Source organism: Trachurus japonicus, chromosome 1 (assembly GCF_045865225.1).
Source record: "Trachurus japonicus isolate A0001 chromosome 1, Traja_1.0".
Classification (NCBI taxonomy): Eukaryota; Metazoa; Chordata; class Actinopteri; order Carangiformes; family Carangidae; genus Trachurus; species Trachurus japonicus.
The window spans coordinates 11,554,636-11,571,570 of NC_140907.1; the positions used below are offsets into that span (position 1 = coordinate 11,554,636).

The 16,935-nt window shown below is 44.6% G+C and overlaps 1 protein-coding gene across 1 annotated transcript; it reads left to right on the top strand.

Moving 5' to 3' along the window:
• Positions 1-2,631: 2,631 nt before the first annotated feature.
• On the top strand, positions 2,632-9,307 carry LOC146991422 (E3 SUMO-protein ligase CBX4-like). The gene is made up of 5 exons (XM_085771519.1): positions 2,632-2,715; positions 2,943-2,986; positions 3,565-3,630; positions 5,508-5,574; positions 6,570-9,307. Exons 1-5 carry the CDS (start codon positions 2,647-2,649, stop codon positions 8,058-8,060), a joined length of 1,737 nt encoding a protein of 578 aa, XP_085627645.1. The 5' UTR covers positions 2,632-2,646; the 3' UTR covers positions 8,061-9,307.
• Positions 9,308-16,935: the final 7,628 nt, after the last annotated feature.

Genomic DNA, 16,935 nt, shown 5'->3' on the forward strand with positions numbered 1-16,935 from the left:
TAGTGTGTGTGTGTGTGTGTGTGTGTGTGTGTGTGTGTGTGTGTGTGTGTGTGTGTGTGTGTGTGTGTGAACCCATCATGTGGAGTTTGGTGGAGGAGCAGCAGACAGGTGACATGTTCACGGTTTCTGGTCGCCTGCTAAAAGCTTCCTGGGCACTATTTCTTTAGAGTGACACGCCGCCAAGTAAAGCGCTCAGCCTCTAATTGACGACCGTGTTTCTTAAACTCGTCGTTAATTTAGGAATGACGCAGCTGAATTAACAGAGAGGGTGCATGGCGCTGCTGCTGCACGCGGTGCCGCGGGGGGGGGGGGGGACGAGCCGGTGAAGAATATAACGGCTGTTTTCACTTCCACTGCTCGTTAAATAGCATTTGGAGATGATAGACGAGTGAGAATGTGCCAGTTTCGTCTCATTTCGTGTGATATTTCACCGCCGATTTGCACTCATTGCCTTATAAGGAAAGACGGTCGTGCCTTTCTGTAATAGGCCGAGCGCTGCAGCCTGGGAACACTGCACTTTAACCCCTTCGCTGCTGAATTTTATTTGGTGCAACCGCCCGATACAATGGACCCGACGACTGCGGTGGCACATCTTTGTGTTTATTGAGGATGAAATACATCGAAAATGAACCAATACCAAATGTTGGTCGATTAATAACAATAAATACTGGACACATGAGCTGTAATGGCACTTAACACTTGGAAATGTGATGAAGCTTCAACCCCCCCTTTGTCCAGTTATACCAGAATGAATTCTGTGTTATGTGTCACCTTGGGCACTGCCGCGGCCCAGTGAAGCCCAGCTCTGGTGCTGGGTGACGGCTGTCTGTCCCTCCAGGCCGGAGCTGCCTCACAAACGTATGGTCCAGTGTGTGCGTGCGAAGTGCTAAGTGGGCCGTGTGGTGCAGAGAGAGCCTGTCGGGGGCTCCGCACTCAGAAATAACCCCTCTGAGGTTAAACCCGGCGGGGCTAAAGAAGCTGACCTACATCGACTGCTACACAACCAGGGCTATCTTTTAACACCGGAAAATCCCCCCCGCCGCACGGAGCCGTCTGAAATGTCATCTCATCGAGTGACCTTGACTCCGCGGGAGGATATGGAAATGTACTCGTTGTAATGCGCACAACAGCGACCAGGTTCAGGTCGTAATTTAACTTTACACAAGCAATGACACGACCCGCATTATCTCCCTCAGGCGGCTTTATCCCGGCGGCTGTGGATGTGTTTTCCTATTTCACCACGGCTCCCGTATAGAGGAGGAGGCCTTGTTATGGAGGCGGTGATACATCAATGTCAAACACGCTGTGGCCTTGACGGTGGTCGGGCCTATAGGTGGAGGAATTCGTAATGATGGCCTATCAGTTGTCTTTACAGCGAGGCTACAAACGTGTCCCACTGATTCATGCACCCGGCTCATGGACTCTAGACAGGGACCGGGGGACGCGCAGGTGGACGAGTCGGTGTTTTGTTGTGACAGAAAACACGGCACGTCGCGACAGGCCTCTCCGGGCTGCTGACTGTGGGCCGGTGAGCAGCACACACACACACACACACACGCTCAGGCCATCACGGCTGTGGACAGAGACACAGCGACGCTCCTCTTTCACAGCTCCCTCTTGCAGTTGGATCTCGCTTCACATCCACTGACAGAGGAAAGAGACGTGTTGCCTTCACGGTCTCGCCTCAGCTCGTATTTTGGACGATCCCAAATCACTCCTTTAGATTGTAGGAAATTTCCTCGCTCTTAGCTGTCATTGTAAAGGACTTACTATATGATAGTTGTAGGCCTATGTTATGTGTAGTAATGGGAGGTGACAGTTCTTGTGTCTATGCTGGTTTCCTCCTGATGACATGGCTCAGGACAGAGCACCGTGTCATGGAAGGAAAATTACTGTGACACATCTAACCGATTGGATGTGGTTCTCTCTAATGTATGACTGATTTGACCATGGGTTTCAAATACAATCTTTATCTTATAAAACATATGAAAGCTTAGATCTTTTCATACCTTATTTGTGTCGTTTTAATGGTTCTTCCACTTTGAGAACCACCATTATACGCTACTGCACCTGTTAGGTGAGTGAAGATGCCTTCTTAATATGGCCTATGTGTCACATACATGTCAAATGTGTATAGAGAAACAGAGAAGAGATTTACAGACCAAAGCATGAAAAATGCAACAAAATGGTCAAACCATGAATTAGGCCTCATTAAGAAAATGCACTTATGTGTTAGGTTTCCATACTTATCACTGAACGTTAAAGTCATTGCATCAATTTAAAAACTCAAACATTATATCTTCATGAGCCGCGGTGGACACTTTTCCGACCGCACGTGAACTCACCACGGGAACAACCCCCCCCTCCCTTATCACCGCCCCCTTGCTCTGACGTCACGCCAACGGCTATTTGCATGAAGTGTTTTGTTGCTGCAGCTTCAACTCGCCTGCAGAGCGAGAGTCTCCGAGGGGGGAAAGCGAGGGAAGAGAGGCGCAGAGAAAATTAAGAGGAGAGCGGCTCTTGTGTTTCACATCAGAGGAGCAGAAGGAGGGGGGGAAACGGCCTGAGCGCGAGGATAAAGGTGTCAGATACCAGAGAGCAGAGGAGCAAAACAAACAGAGGAGCCGCTTCTCTTGGATTTGGAAAATGGAACTACCCGCCGCGGGAGAGCACGTCTTTGCGGTGGAGAGCATCGAGAAGAAGCGCAGCAGAAAGGTTGGTCTCCAGGCCGTGGAAGGACATTTTTAACGCACATGCACATGGCAATGAGTGTGATTTTTTTTTTTTTTTTCAATTTGCTTTTCTCTCTTTCCGGTGGACTACATGTTTGTTTTTTCCCCCCCACCAGCTAATTTATGAAATGACGGCGCTGTAGTGTGCACATTGCATTTTGCTGCGTAAAGTGACGTTAATCTGATAATCCCGTTTCTGTCCATTCACAGGGGAGGGTCGAGTATTTGGTCAAGTGGCGAGGATGGTCTCCAAAGTAAGTCCCCTTATGCAACACTACACAAGTGTGTTCGTTTGCGATAACACAACATTGAAGATACAAGTATGTTTGTTGAGGTGTGCGTACGGTACGTATACGAGCGTGGACGCGCGTATGGGCGGTTGCGCGTTCTTGCTTTAGGCGCTCGATTCCTTGGCCTCTGTGATGGATGTGGTTTTTTTACCACGCATGCAATCCCCAGTGTTCCAATTAAAAGAGGACATCTCTGTAGCTGGACAAATGTTTAAGAAATGTCCATATATCTACAGTTGAGAGGAGGCTGGGCCGCCGTGTCCCCTCCCCCATACGCCCGTGCGTAAAAGTTACTCATGATTTATTACACGTGCATCCACAGGGAGTACAAGTGTCTCAGTTAGTTGTTGACAAGCGTACTACAAATGAGACATGTGATAAGAGTTGATAAGTTTAAGACAGGGTTTATGGCCATTGAGGGTTAAAGTTGGTGCAGAAATCATCAGCTATTACCAGCTGTATCATTATTATTATTATTATTATTATGTCACCCACTTTTGACTGGCAATGTTTCCTTACTGTTCACATTCACCTCTCAACAGATACAACACGTGGGAACCAGAGGAAAATATCTTGGATCCAAGGCTGCTTGATGCTTTCCAAGCCAGGTGAGTGTAGAATCAGATAAACAGCGTCTGCAAAATGAAACTCACCATGTACGTTACATTCACCATTACTACTGTTCCAGTTCTTGACTCAATGCCATTGTATTTCCTGTCCACATGTGCCAAGCAGGAACTCTGTGTGTGTATAATGAGGAAATATGCAGCCAGGTCACACTGTGTGGATAATCCCATGTTGATAAACTGTCCACACAATGCGTGGGTCAGAAATGCAGTGCCTGGGGGTTGGATTAGGATTAACACTGGTGCCATCAGTGGGTCAGCTTCAGGGTTAAACTCAGGGCACTTTGACACTTTGTCAAGCATCTCCTTTTTGCCATTTCAATAGTTCTTTAAGTGTCAGCATCAGTGTATCATGCTGCAGTGTTGTCCTCTTACCTTCCACAGATCATTGCAACCAATTGAAGTAGCTAATAATAGCCCACATATTATTGATTATACACTTCTCTGTGGCTAATTGGATATTTAGTCTTATAGAAATTTAAACACAACTCCAGCTGTTATTAAGTATTGAAATATAATTGACTCATAGTTTCTTTCATAATGTAGGCTATATGAATATTATTTCAAAAGTTGAACCTTTTCCTACTTCACTGAGATTCCAAGCTTCCACATCACTTGTATTTAGGTGCACACTAACTATCTATGATGTCACACATTTTTGGCTGCACCTGCACTTTAAACTGAGGTTTAGGGTTAGGGATAGTTTAACCACATCAAAGCTTTCTTCCTTCAACTGACAGATGTACACAAACATCACCACACAGCAAAGGTCAGGCATTCAATTGAAGGAACAATAGGCAAAACACTTTCTTTTCTTTTTTTTGCATGGAGGGAAATTCAGATTATGGTGCACATATTTTCTTAATCTGCTCATGATGTAGTGGAAAGGCACGAGGAATAAAGTAAACAGGAAACTTAAGAGTGGTTGAGCAGTTGTCATAAATCACAGGTTCATGCATGGTCTCAAACTTTAAACCAGTCACGGCCTGTGTTAGTGAAAGGCTCTGTGTGTCAAAGTGGCTACCATGGTCACATTAGCTGCTTGGCTAATTCCTAAATAGTCTGTTGAGTGACCGACCAGACAGCTCCACATGAAGGACGGCGTAATTGAATTTCTCAAAAGCACGGCATGTTAAACTGTCACTGGCTTGTCTCTGAGCCTCCCTCAGCTTTTGCTTACAGCAGCCACTCTCTCTCTCGGGCGCAGGTCACACGTTAAAGCAAAACATCGACATCACTCCGCATCTGTTTTTGCAATTACCTCTCTCTCTCTCTCGAAAGGGGAGAGATTTTATTGAAACTAATTGCGTGTCTCTCCGGGGAGCCAAATCGTCTGAATGCCAGGCTATGAAAATACACTGAGTCGTCATTGTAATTAGATGTGAGGGAGGAGGGTGGGGGAGGGGACTGACATCACTCCTGTCTGCGGTATTGAGTTACCGCCTTTGAGAGACTTGCATGGAGAGTGAGGAAGGCCAAGGAAAAGTCAAGACAGGAGAGAGGCCTTTATCTTCTGCTGTGCATACGGACATCATGTGAGATGTTGAATGTAATCTAATTAAGAAAAAAAAACTGACTAGCCCTTTATAGTGAAGAAAGAAGAGCGATGCTGTGTAAGGAAAAGGTTGCTTGTGTAGAGATAAACACATACTGATAAAATAAATACAATGAATGCTCCTTTAATCACTGTTGAACGAGTGTCAGTGTGCATCAGGAAGTGTAACTCCAACCTGTAGCGCGGGCTCGGTGTTTCCTAACCGAGCCTGAGGGGGACACCCGTGACGTTGTGTTGCCATGCAACAGCAACTCATCTCTGCAAGATGGTTTCGCTGATTGGCTGCCGGTTTCTCTTCCCACAGAGAGCGTCAGGAGCAGCTGATGGGATATCGCAAAAGAGGACCCAAGCCCAAGCACCTTCTGGTTCAGGTACGGAAATAATGACACATGATACCTCTCTAATACCTCATGCATAAATCCAAGGAGAATTTTCCCATTAGGAAAATTCAAATATTCACATCAGGGATTTGATCTTGCACTTCCATGCATCGCAAAATCCTTATTTGAGATGCAGTGTTAGGTTCCATTTGAAACCTGCCACCTCCAGATTGTAAAGCTGAGCTGAGATCTGCTTTGTCAGATTGTGAAGTTTAGCATTTACTAAATCCACAGAAGCTGATGCTAACCCCCCTCCACCCCACCACCCCCACCCTCTGGTCATGACATAACTGATCTACATGCTTAAAACGTTCCCCTTCCACCTAGGTATTGGAAGTGCTCGCACATTGACAATTACAGTGTTTATTACAAACAATAAATTTTATTTGGTTCATTAAATTTTATAGGGATCAGTTCCCTGACCTAACAGTTGTAGCTAAGTGACTGTGAATAGTACATTTAACGCATCAATCAGCAGTCCAAAAGGCCAGGGGAATCCCTCAGAGGAGTGTTTTTGTTCCTCTCAGGAGGGTGTTGGTTCTAACACATGGGACAAAGTCAATGACGGGACACAAAGCAGCCAGTGACATTCCTCTGAGCTGAGGTCACAGCCACAGGAGACACTTGGAAATATCACCCTGATGCCCGGGCTTGTGCCTGAAAGCGCCGCTCCGGAGCCGTAGGAGGGCTGTGTGAACATGGACCAAGGCCCCTGAAATAAACTGTGCTTGTTCAGGCCTCAGAAGGGCCCCTTCACACATTCCAAGCACCGCTCACAGATCAGCTCATGGGCCCCAGTGAGCTGTGGCTTTTTGTTGGAGCCTGACACAGACACATGTATAGATACTGTGGACAGTTGCACCATTAATCAAATTCTCCACCCAGAGGGCTGTCCTTTCTTTTTAAACACTCCCTAAAAGCTCCCTAACTCTTCATCACACCATAGTTTTGTTACTTTTGATTCTAATTACCGTCTTGTTTCACAGGTCCCTTCATTTGCCCGGAGATCCAGCATCCTGGCCGACCTCCACGAGGCGTCCCTGGAGGAAGACGGCCGCCAGAAGTCCGGCCCGATCCAGATGCTCCGTCCCCAGGGCCAGCAGTACCAGCTGAACAGCAAAAAGCACCACCAGTACCAGCCGCTGTGCAGGGAGCGCGAGGCCGAGCAGCAGACCAACGGCAAGAAGTTCTACTACCAGCTCAACAGCAAGAAGCACCACCACTACCAGCCGGACCTCAAGGCCCACGAGCCCATGTTCGCCAAACCTCGAGACATCAGGGCCCCGGAGCTGCCCAACAAAGGCTACAGCGTGCCTCCGGTGCTGCAGCAGAAGTGGGTTCGGGACAAAGATTCCGGCTGCTTGACCAAAGTGAAGGACATCACTATGGAGCTGAAGAAACTTCCAGCGGACCTCAATGGGCACAAAGAGCCAGAGAAGGTCAAACCTAAGGAGGATGCTCTGCCACAGTCTAACGGTGTCAGCAGCAGCAAGCTAAAGATCGTGAAGAACAAAAACAAGAACGGGCGGATTGTTATTGTCATGAGCAAGTACATGGAAAACGGAATGCAAGCAGCTAAAATAAAAAGTGGCGAGTCGGAAGCCTCTGGGAAGCTGCCGAGGGGAACTGATGATAGCACAGAGAACCACCTGGAGAAGATGAAACTTGTCAAGAAGCTCGGCCTCATGAATGGATTTGCAAGGAACCCCAAAGACAAACCAATTGTTCCCGGCTCCGGTTTTAACGTCCAATGCCCCAAAGAAAAGGAACAGTCCCCTAAAACGGAGCCAACTGTGACGGAACAGGATAAACATGTCGAGGTCAGGGGTCAGGGGCAGCTTCCCGCGGATCAGCCTATACAACTGACAACCAAGCCTAATCTGCTCACCCTGCCTTTGGATAGGGGAGTTCCCTCGGCACAGGACAAAAGAGAGGCCCAAGGTGGATTTCAAGGACTAAAGCGACACCTCTCTGACACAGACTGTGAGGAGCATGGGAGCAGTAAGAGGTTTTTAAGCTCCAGGAGCGTGAGCGTTCCTAATACGGCGTCTTCACCCAGCCAAAGCATCAGCGTCGACCAAAACGGCCAGCAGAGCCACAGCGGACTGCAGCTCTGCGGCTACGCAGACCAAGAGGAACCCATTGACTTGAGTATTGATAAGTCCAGGCCTAAAGCTGCAGCCGCCGCAGCCCGCCAGCCTGAAACACACACGCAGGCGGAAAGTCTAGCACAGGCTGAAACACACACACAAGCTGAAACACAAACCCAAATGGAAACACGAACAGAAGCACAGCCCCAGACTGAAACACAGAAACCTGCAGAGGAGGTGAAAGTCGACTCGTCGACTGTTTGTAACACTGAAAAGAGGAAAGAGGAGACGTTTCCCTCCTTCCAGCCTTTCCTTGGGAATATAGTGATCACAGACATTACTACGAACTGCCTCACTGTTACCTTTAAGGAGTACGTAGCAGTGTAGCAGAGACAAACATCTACCATGTAACTGTATAGATGTACATTAGATATATTTGATTTTTCAGATGCTTGAATGTACAATTGATCCCTTGATGTTTTTTTTTTGTTTTGTTTTGTTTCATTTTGTACAGTTCAGACAAAAAAGTTGATCTTTTAATGCATTGTTTGCATATCTCTTATTATAAGCGCTATCTCTTGTTATTTCTGGAGATTCTAACACATGCAGTATCTAATTTCAGCAACTTAGTTTAAAAAGCAAAATTAGATCAAATAGATGTCGGAACTTTAATTGAAGATGCACTTAACTCTTGTACATACTCTTCACTTTTCTATTGATATAATTTTGATTTATACATTTGACTGTCTACATCTGAGATAACATTAAAAATGTAGGCTATATGGAGAATTTTGTAAGGAAGAAAAATTATATTGAATCATGGTAAATTACACTGTGTGTGTGTGTGTGTGTGTGTGTGTGCGTGTGTGCATACGTGTGCGTGAGAACAGATGGACAAGTTGAAACAAGGATGCATGCTGCTCGGACACACGCCGTTAGTCATCCTTAAACAAGCAGATAAAGAAAAATGAAGCGCCTTTCTGTCAATAAATGTGATTTGCGTCGAAAAGGGAGAGGGTGTTTTTTAAAGATTGTTCATGGTTAATGTTTGATATCCTGGTATTCAGAGTCCAGAGTGTTTTTGAGTCACGCATCGCCAGATATAGTATGGAGCACAAATCAATTCCATTAAGACAGATGATATTCAACCATATGACCGTATTTATTTTAATATTTTGCAGCAGTGCGGTAACATCATACTGAATTTTATCAGTCACAGATCTGTGTTAACACTGCCAGCTGAGCTGTGTAATCCATTAGCGTCAGCCGCTGGGCGCTCCATGATTCACCTTTTCCCCATTTTCTGACATGTGTAAGACACTCTGTTACGGGAGAAGAGAAAACGTGGTTTTCATGAGAAAATACGAAATATTTGTGTCATATTTTGTGTAACTTTTGCAACAAATTAAGAGTCTGTAAAAGCACACCTTCTTGTCATAATCACATCCGTTCCCTTACATCAAACATGCCTCCTCTCCTCTTTGAAGAAATCCCTCTGCAGCACCATGTGACCTGAGCTGCTCTGAGAACATTGAGATGCACTTTTGATGTTTTATCTGAAGGCTAAAAAAAAAAAAGTCAAGACTTCCTATGATGTGTTTTGCAATAAAATTGTTTGCAAGTGATTTATGGAATATGTCTTTTTTTATAGCTGCTGTAGCTTTATAACCCTAAGACAGCCTCAGAAGGAGAAACCACCGCTAGTGTCCTATCACACGTGACCTTGGCTGAAGATTTTAGCAGGACAGGGCGGCTGCTATATAATGCTTTTTAATGGCTGCCCCTCCCTCAGATGATGCTATATCTGTATAAGGCTCTATTTGTGTGTGTGTGTGTGTGTGTGTGTAGGCTAAATGGGCTGCAGACTGTAAGGCTTATTACAGATCCTGTCAGTTTATTTCCAGATAGATTGGTTTAGAAAGTTAAAAGCCAGGCCTCTCCGTCCATTTATATGATAGAAAAACTAAGCTGATTCAAAATTAAATTCTCAACCCCACATTATGAATTTCATTATGGCGTGTGAATATCAGGTCCTTGCTGGGGTCTATACTTGATCTTCAGCTACCTCCATCCACCGTGACCTGGGCTTTGCTCCTATGTTTTATCACACACTTAAACATGTCTGTGAAGAGGATATAATTAGTGTAAAGCTGGTGATTTTGACCTGGGCAGCTGTTCTTGTCAGACGAGAGTGGAATAAATCCTCCTGACACACTGGGAGCTGCAGCAGCAGGCGGCTGGTTCCTCCGCTCGACCTGCAGGTTGAGTTTAAAATGACACAACACCTGCCCGGCTGGCTTCTATCCTGTTTCCTCTCTTATAGCCTACGGGGAGCCAGTGGCCCGCCGGTGCTCTGAAGAAGAAGAGGGTGCTTTGAATTAAACATGTTCAGCTCCGTCCTCTCCTGCCGAGGAGGACAAACCCCGACCCTGCGCCTGTTGCCTGTTTCGGACCAGTGTTGGGCATGTTATTTTTTAATAAAAGTAATTTGTTTTAGTTAGACTAGTTCCTTCCCCAAAAAAGTAACTGAGTTAGTGGGCTAATTGATTTACTAGCCTAATCATCGTGGAAAGTAACTATTGCGTTATGTAGTATGGAGTATGCAAGCTACAGACATACATCACATGGCATATTGCCTGACCCAATGTTATCCGTACTACTAGTGCCAGCCATTAAAGATAAAACATGTAAAGCATCAAGCTTAGATAATTACAGACCTATTGCTCTGGCAAGTACCCTATCTAAAGTGCTAGACCGGATTTTATTAGGCAGACTCCAAGAATGTATATAACAACGACTGAAAATCAATTTGGTTTTAAAAATGAGCATGGCACAGATCTGTGTGTGTATGCACTAAAAGAAGAAGTGTCTAAATATAAGAGATGCAATATTATATTAGATGCAACTTTAGCTTTCCACCGAATCAACCATGGCAAGCTGTTCACTGTGCTGTACTGGTACACTCATCAAACCATGAAGGTCAGATGGGGCAAGGCGATGTCACCCAGCTTTCCTGTTACCAACAGAGTTAGACCAGTCCTTTTTAATCTGTATATGGATGGTCTGTCACAGAGATTACAAAAATGGATATGGTGGGGAATAGGCTCATCAATCATCTGATGTAGCCTATGCGGATGACTTGTTCTGTGCTGGCCTACAGCAACTACTGAGAGTGTGTGCTGAATATGGAGTGCAATATAACATCAAATTTAATCCAAAGAAGAGAGTGGTTAATGATAGTCAGAACTAAGGAGGACCTAAAGCCAAAGTTGACCTCTTTTTAGGCGTATCTGTCTGAGCAAACACTTCATGTTGTCACCAAAGTTAAATACCTGGGGCATGATCTCTGTGATAGTGATGTGCAATTGCAATGCTGTAAACTGTATATGCAAGAAAACATGATTGCACACAAATTTCACATGTACTCAAAGGATGTTAAAATTGCTCTACCGACAGCACACCTCTGGTGCAATTATAGCAAAGGTAAGATCAAGGTTGCGTATAATGACGCCCTTCGAATCTTACTGAGGTACCCAGGTGGGAAAGTGTGAGCCATTTGTGACCTGTAGCTACCTACATTCAATGCCTTGATAAGGAATTTTATATAAGTTTATGTGTAGGCTATAATGTGTCGATCCAAAAATGGAATTATAATGTCTCTGACTCAGAGTGACACAAGATACACCTTCATGTAGGCTATTGGAAATACTGGCTTGAACAACTGCACCTTTTTAGCTTGTGTGTACTAGTGTGCTGTCTAGCCTATATTGTTTATAAACTGTTTGTCTATTAGTAACCTGTTGCCTGTTTTTTAATTGTAGGCTAATTGGACTTGGAGTAAATAAAGCTATCTATTTTTAATAAAATGCTCAATAGGCTATGTCAAAATTACTTGGACTCGCCCCCCTAACCATAGCCTAACCATGACCTCCTGGTAACGGCGTTATAACGGGGGAACAGTTAGGCCTAACTTTTTTTTTTTTTTTTTTGATTAGCCTATATTGGTTACTGAAAAAAATAGTGCCAACACTACTGGGGACAAACGCTTGATGTTTATATCCGCCTGTCCCTGCGGAGTGTGCGCGCACATGGCCGGTAGCGGAGTGAGCGGGTCGACGGCTGAGAGAGCCGCGGCTCTCGGCCCGGTCCCTCCGCCGCAGCCCGCCTGCAAACAAACCGCGTTAATGTGTGAGCAACGACAGAGAAAATGGCTGTCCTCCTCCTCCTCCTCCTCCTCCTCCTCCTCTCTCCGTGCTCCATCCACTCCGCTGCTTGTCGCCTCGCAGCTGCTGCAGCCGACAGACAAACGCAACATTAGGACGTTTCAGCTTCGGTGGGAATTTCCCCTCAGGATTTCAGTTTCCTCCGAGTATCACAGCTCGTTTCCTTGTATCTGAATCAAACATAAGCCGCTGAAATAAATCTACTGCGTGCCAACAACATGTCTTCTTGACGGTCCACCCTCTTTCTCTTCTTCCTCTTGTCGGTTGAATCTGTGCTCGCATGACTGAGTCAGGCCCGTCACAGTGCTCTACATGCTCAACTTCTTCAAAAAAACAGTTTATTGTTCAGTCTGGAGCTTTGACGGGGACACTGCATGTGGACATTATGGGCCACGCGCCTGCAGCACCTGGGCCTTCAGGTCCCCCACCCATCATATAGGCTGCGTGCGTGCACAGAAATCTGAGGTGCACGCGCTGCAGATTTCTACATCAGCTCAAACCCACTGAATTAGGACCGAGACTGAAATATGTCGTTTTGCGGCAGCTGCAGTGACTACAGTCATTTTAACTGTTAAGAGCTGACCACAAATCAGCCTTTTCCTGTTGTGAAATAACGACAACGCACATTAAGTGCAAATGAAAAAAAAAGAGAACTGCCTAAATGATGAAGAGAGTTGAAGGCTATAAAGCTGAAGAGTTCAGAGAATGGCTCCCACTAAAACGATGGGTTCACAGCCAGAGATGTAAGAGGCTACAAAATATTCTTTTCAGATCTGTTAATAATAAGATATTAATTTATTATAACACTGCACGTGCAACCCAGCCATGTCCCCGAATGTAACTGCATTAGATTCGTTAGAAAGGCAAGGCAAGTTTATTTGTAGCTATAGTCCATTTTACAAACAGTTTGTCTCAAAGGGCTTTAGCATCATAACAACATCCTCTGCACTTAGACCTTCACATCGACTGAGGAAAAACTCCCAAGAAAAAAAAAAAAAAACAGGAGAAACCTCATTGTGAGCAGAGGAGGGATCCCCTAGATGTTGTGTCAAGAAAACAGTTTGCAACATGGAATATGGAAAAACATGGACAATGGAATCGGAAAGTGGACAGTGATTGTGAGAGGCAGTGGGGGAACAAACGGACAGAGTTCATTGATTTAGGAAACAGTGTGGATCACCTTGATGGCAGACAGAGCAGTGATCATCTCTGATCATGGTGCGTCGGTGCTGACAGGTCTTGGTTCGACACGGGGCCTGTCCGAGCGCGTGTCCTCGCTGCTCGTCCATGCACAGACAGGTCAGCCTGTCCTCAGGTTGACTCTGAGGACTGTAGCCTAAATCTGAGACTATAGGTGGGACACTGAATAAATCCCTGGAGCGCAATGTTCAGACCTGGGTGAGAGATCTATCTCATGTTGCTCAGCCTGCGAGATTTCTCCAAATGTTCCCCGTTAAAAGGGTTTTCCTAGAGTTTTTCCTCAGTGTGAGGATCTAAGGGCAGAGGATGTTATTATGATGCTATAAAGCCCTTTGAGACAAACTGTTCGTAGAAATGGGCTATACAAAATGGTCTTGCCTTGCCTGTGTTTATGAGAACCGTAACCTGCTGCTCATGCCTCACCTTTACATTATAATGTAAAGGTGAGGCATGAGCTATAGCGTTTATAAAAGTGAGAAAATGAAAGTCCACGATGGAAGAAAGGATGAATACCCTTTAATGTTGCTGTTTGATGCTCCGCAGCATTAACCCATAGGCATAACCGTTTATTATCCACCTCTAACAATAAAATTAAATCATAATATCATTGATGCTGATGGACATTCTGCCAGCTTTCCTCTACCTTGTCTTTTCATAGAACTGGTCAAAGTGGACCGGGTTTTCCTGGATATTTTTTTATTTCTTTTCTTTTTTTGCGCACACCGGGAACCCGCGTCTTGCCCGGATACAAGCCAACCAATGGTGTTTTAAGGGCGGCAGCGCTGCTGCACTGCAGGCGCGCCGAGACCAATCGCATCCAAAGCGTGAGGTGCGCCCATCTCTCCTTTCTGTCTGTGTGCTGACTGCCTGTTTAGGCTGCATGCGCGCTTGAACATGCGGGAGGGAAAACGGATGAACCGAAAGGTGGACATCCAACTATACACTCTTGTAAATTCACGTCACGCACGTCTTCGTTAATGATATAGGCACATGCTTGCAAAAAGCACGGCCAGGCTTTGTTCCTCTTCTATTAGCGCTGCATCTGTCCGACAGTCTGCAGCCTACACCTCCACAATGTCACTGTCAAACAGTCATGTTCCAAAAACGACACTTATTTCCGTCATATTTGATTTATTTGTGAGTAAAATGTGTGACTGAATGAGAGTCTGGGTGATTTGGATGAACCTTCCAGTCTCTTTGTAGATCAGCAGCTCTGTGAGGACCGAGGCGGACTGTGGTCTGTCCTTCTGTCCGGAGCGCGAGGTTCAGCACATCACTAGTTTGATCTGAATAGTTGTGTCTAAATGAAGACTGCTGAGAACATTCAGTTCACCACAGCACATTTTGTTATGTGTCACACAGTGTTGATCTGCGCTGTCTATCTCTGGTACCATTATCATGGACAGGATCTCCTGATGAGTTTGTGAGATAAGGCCTTTACACGGATCAAAAAAGATGAGAGGAGTGGTAGGTCATAAACCGTTGGTCCTCAATAACCCCACAGTGTCAATTGTCTTGGCCTATGAATAGATTTTTTTTTTCTCAGTAGAATAAAAATAGATCAGGTTAAGTCTGTGTCAGCTGCCAGGTTCTTTAAATCGAGCCGGTGCTGTAGGTCCGGGTCTTTCCAGGCGTCGCCTCTTCTCCTCAAGTCAATGTAGCCTAATTATTTCGTTATAGGTTTTATTTCTTTAGTTTCATCAAGCCCGAGTTCATGAAATGAGTTCATGTCCTCTGCAGCACAGAGGAGTAATAATTGTGAAACAGGTTATGTGATCCTCAGTGACTGACTGCAGGTGCGTGATGCTGCTGCGTTTCTGATGGATGTTTATCTCACGCATTGCTCATCTGAGAAGTTGTGTACAACCTACAACCAAACTGACTACCGCCATTAAAAAAAAAAAACATAATTAAGGAATATAATAATAATCCCATCGCTACATAATAATAGGCTAATAATAATATTAATAATAATAATGATAGCATACTACTACTACTACTAGGCTACTAATAATAATAATGATAATAATTTAAAAAATTTAAAAAAAAACAATTTTATGGGCAAATTATTGTGTCAAAAATAATTGCAGTAAAAGAAAGCACATGGCAAATATCATCCGATATCAAATCGTCAGAAAACAGAGGAGGGTTTTATGAATGAAATGAAGGTGAAATGGTTTCATGATTCAACTAAAAGAAACGTTTTTATCGCCTCTGATATTATAAGCCCGTTCTATTTTGTTTTCTTCTCCGCAGACATAAAAGGAAAAAAAAAAAAGTAGCCTACTGTCAATTTAAAATAGGCCTACTTAAAAAAACAAAAAACAAAAACAAAGGTTGTGATATTTATTTAGGCTATCTATTTTTTTTTTTTTTTTTTACCATAATAATAGCTAATTATAATGATAAGAGTAATAACCTACAGGTAGGCCTAATGGCTTAATGCTTCGTAGTGAATTAATTGTCCTGGTAGTCTTTTGCCAGAATATAACCACTTCAAAAGTTTTTTTATTTTCATTGATTTTAAAAATGTATTTCCCCGTTAGTCTTCTTTCGCCCTGTGAATTACAGTCTTACTCTCACATCACATCACTTTTTTTGTCTCTTTTCTTTTCTTTTTTTAAGGGACATAGGATTGTCCTATATTTTGTTCCGTTGTTGTATTCAGTCTGGTTGGGATGTTTTAAAATTCTAAAATAATAGATTGTTTATTTAATATTTTTTTATTCTTTATCCCTGATATTTGGTTCCATTCTTTTCAGGCTACCTAAATGTATTGGCTGGTGCATTAAAATAAAAACCTCAGGGCTAATAAACGCCTGTACAGACTCGCAGGTCATTTGGGGGTAACGGCCTAACGCCACTGCCTGGAAGATAATAGTAGGTATTGTGTTGCCGCTGTTCACAGTTGAGATACGGCGGAAAACTCAGAAGTCAAAAAGTGAAGTGGTCATTTGGCTGCAGGGAGGAGGCGGTGGAAGGTATTTGCCTTAACGTAGCCTAGAAATGTATAGCTTCCCTCTGCGTCGACAGATAAACACGCATCACATCCTGCTTATTTACGACCATGACAACAGCTTCCTTTGCTGCACTAGATTTTAAAATGCACGCTCACTCTGCGCCCTGTACAATGGGCTGTGACAGAACCCCCCCGGACTATGTTTTGTTTGTTGTTGGAAGTTTTTCCAGTGAACTCCGAGTTCACCCACTTCCACCCGACGTGGAAAATGTGGCTTGAGAAGATAGGAACAAAAGCCATAAATGTTGGCCAAAAATAGACGGGCTGAAAATTTTGCCTACAAGGTTAACACGCAGGCTTTTAAGTCGACGGGCCTGTAATCTGAATATAAATAGCCGACAAAATTTGCTTGACAGAAATAGTGCGTTGATGCTCTGTCTTTGGCCTGACACGCGGGGACAAATGATGGATGCGGGCGGAGGATCATTCTGTAACGAGGTCGCGCAGAGCGTCCCGACCTAAAACAATAAACTCCGCTCATCAGCTGATTAATAAAATGCTGGATGGTCTCAGAGAAAATGAGGGATGTCTCGTTTGTCTCAACTGTTCCTCAAGCGGTAAACAGAAACCGAATAACACTGTTACGCCCTAGTTTCTCTACACGGCGACACCGTGGCGTGTTTATAACCAGGCAACTTTTGATAACCACGTGCAGTGAACGGCTCACATAACTTTGCGCGAAATGATTCACTGTTCGCGCGGGGAAGCAAAAAAAAAAAAAAAAAAAGCCACCATTTTCTCCCCCCGAAAGAATTCACACAGGCTCACGCTCCTCCCCTCACTTAGCAACCCGAGCACGGAGCAACGGTTGGACCAATGG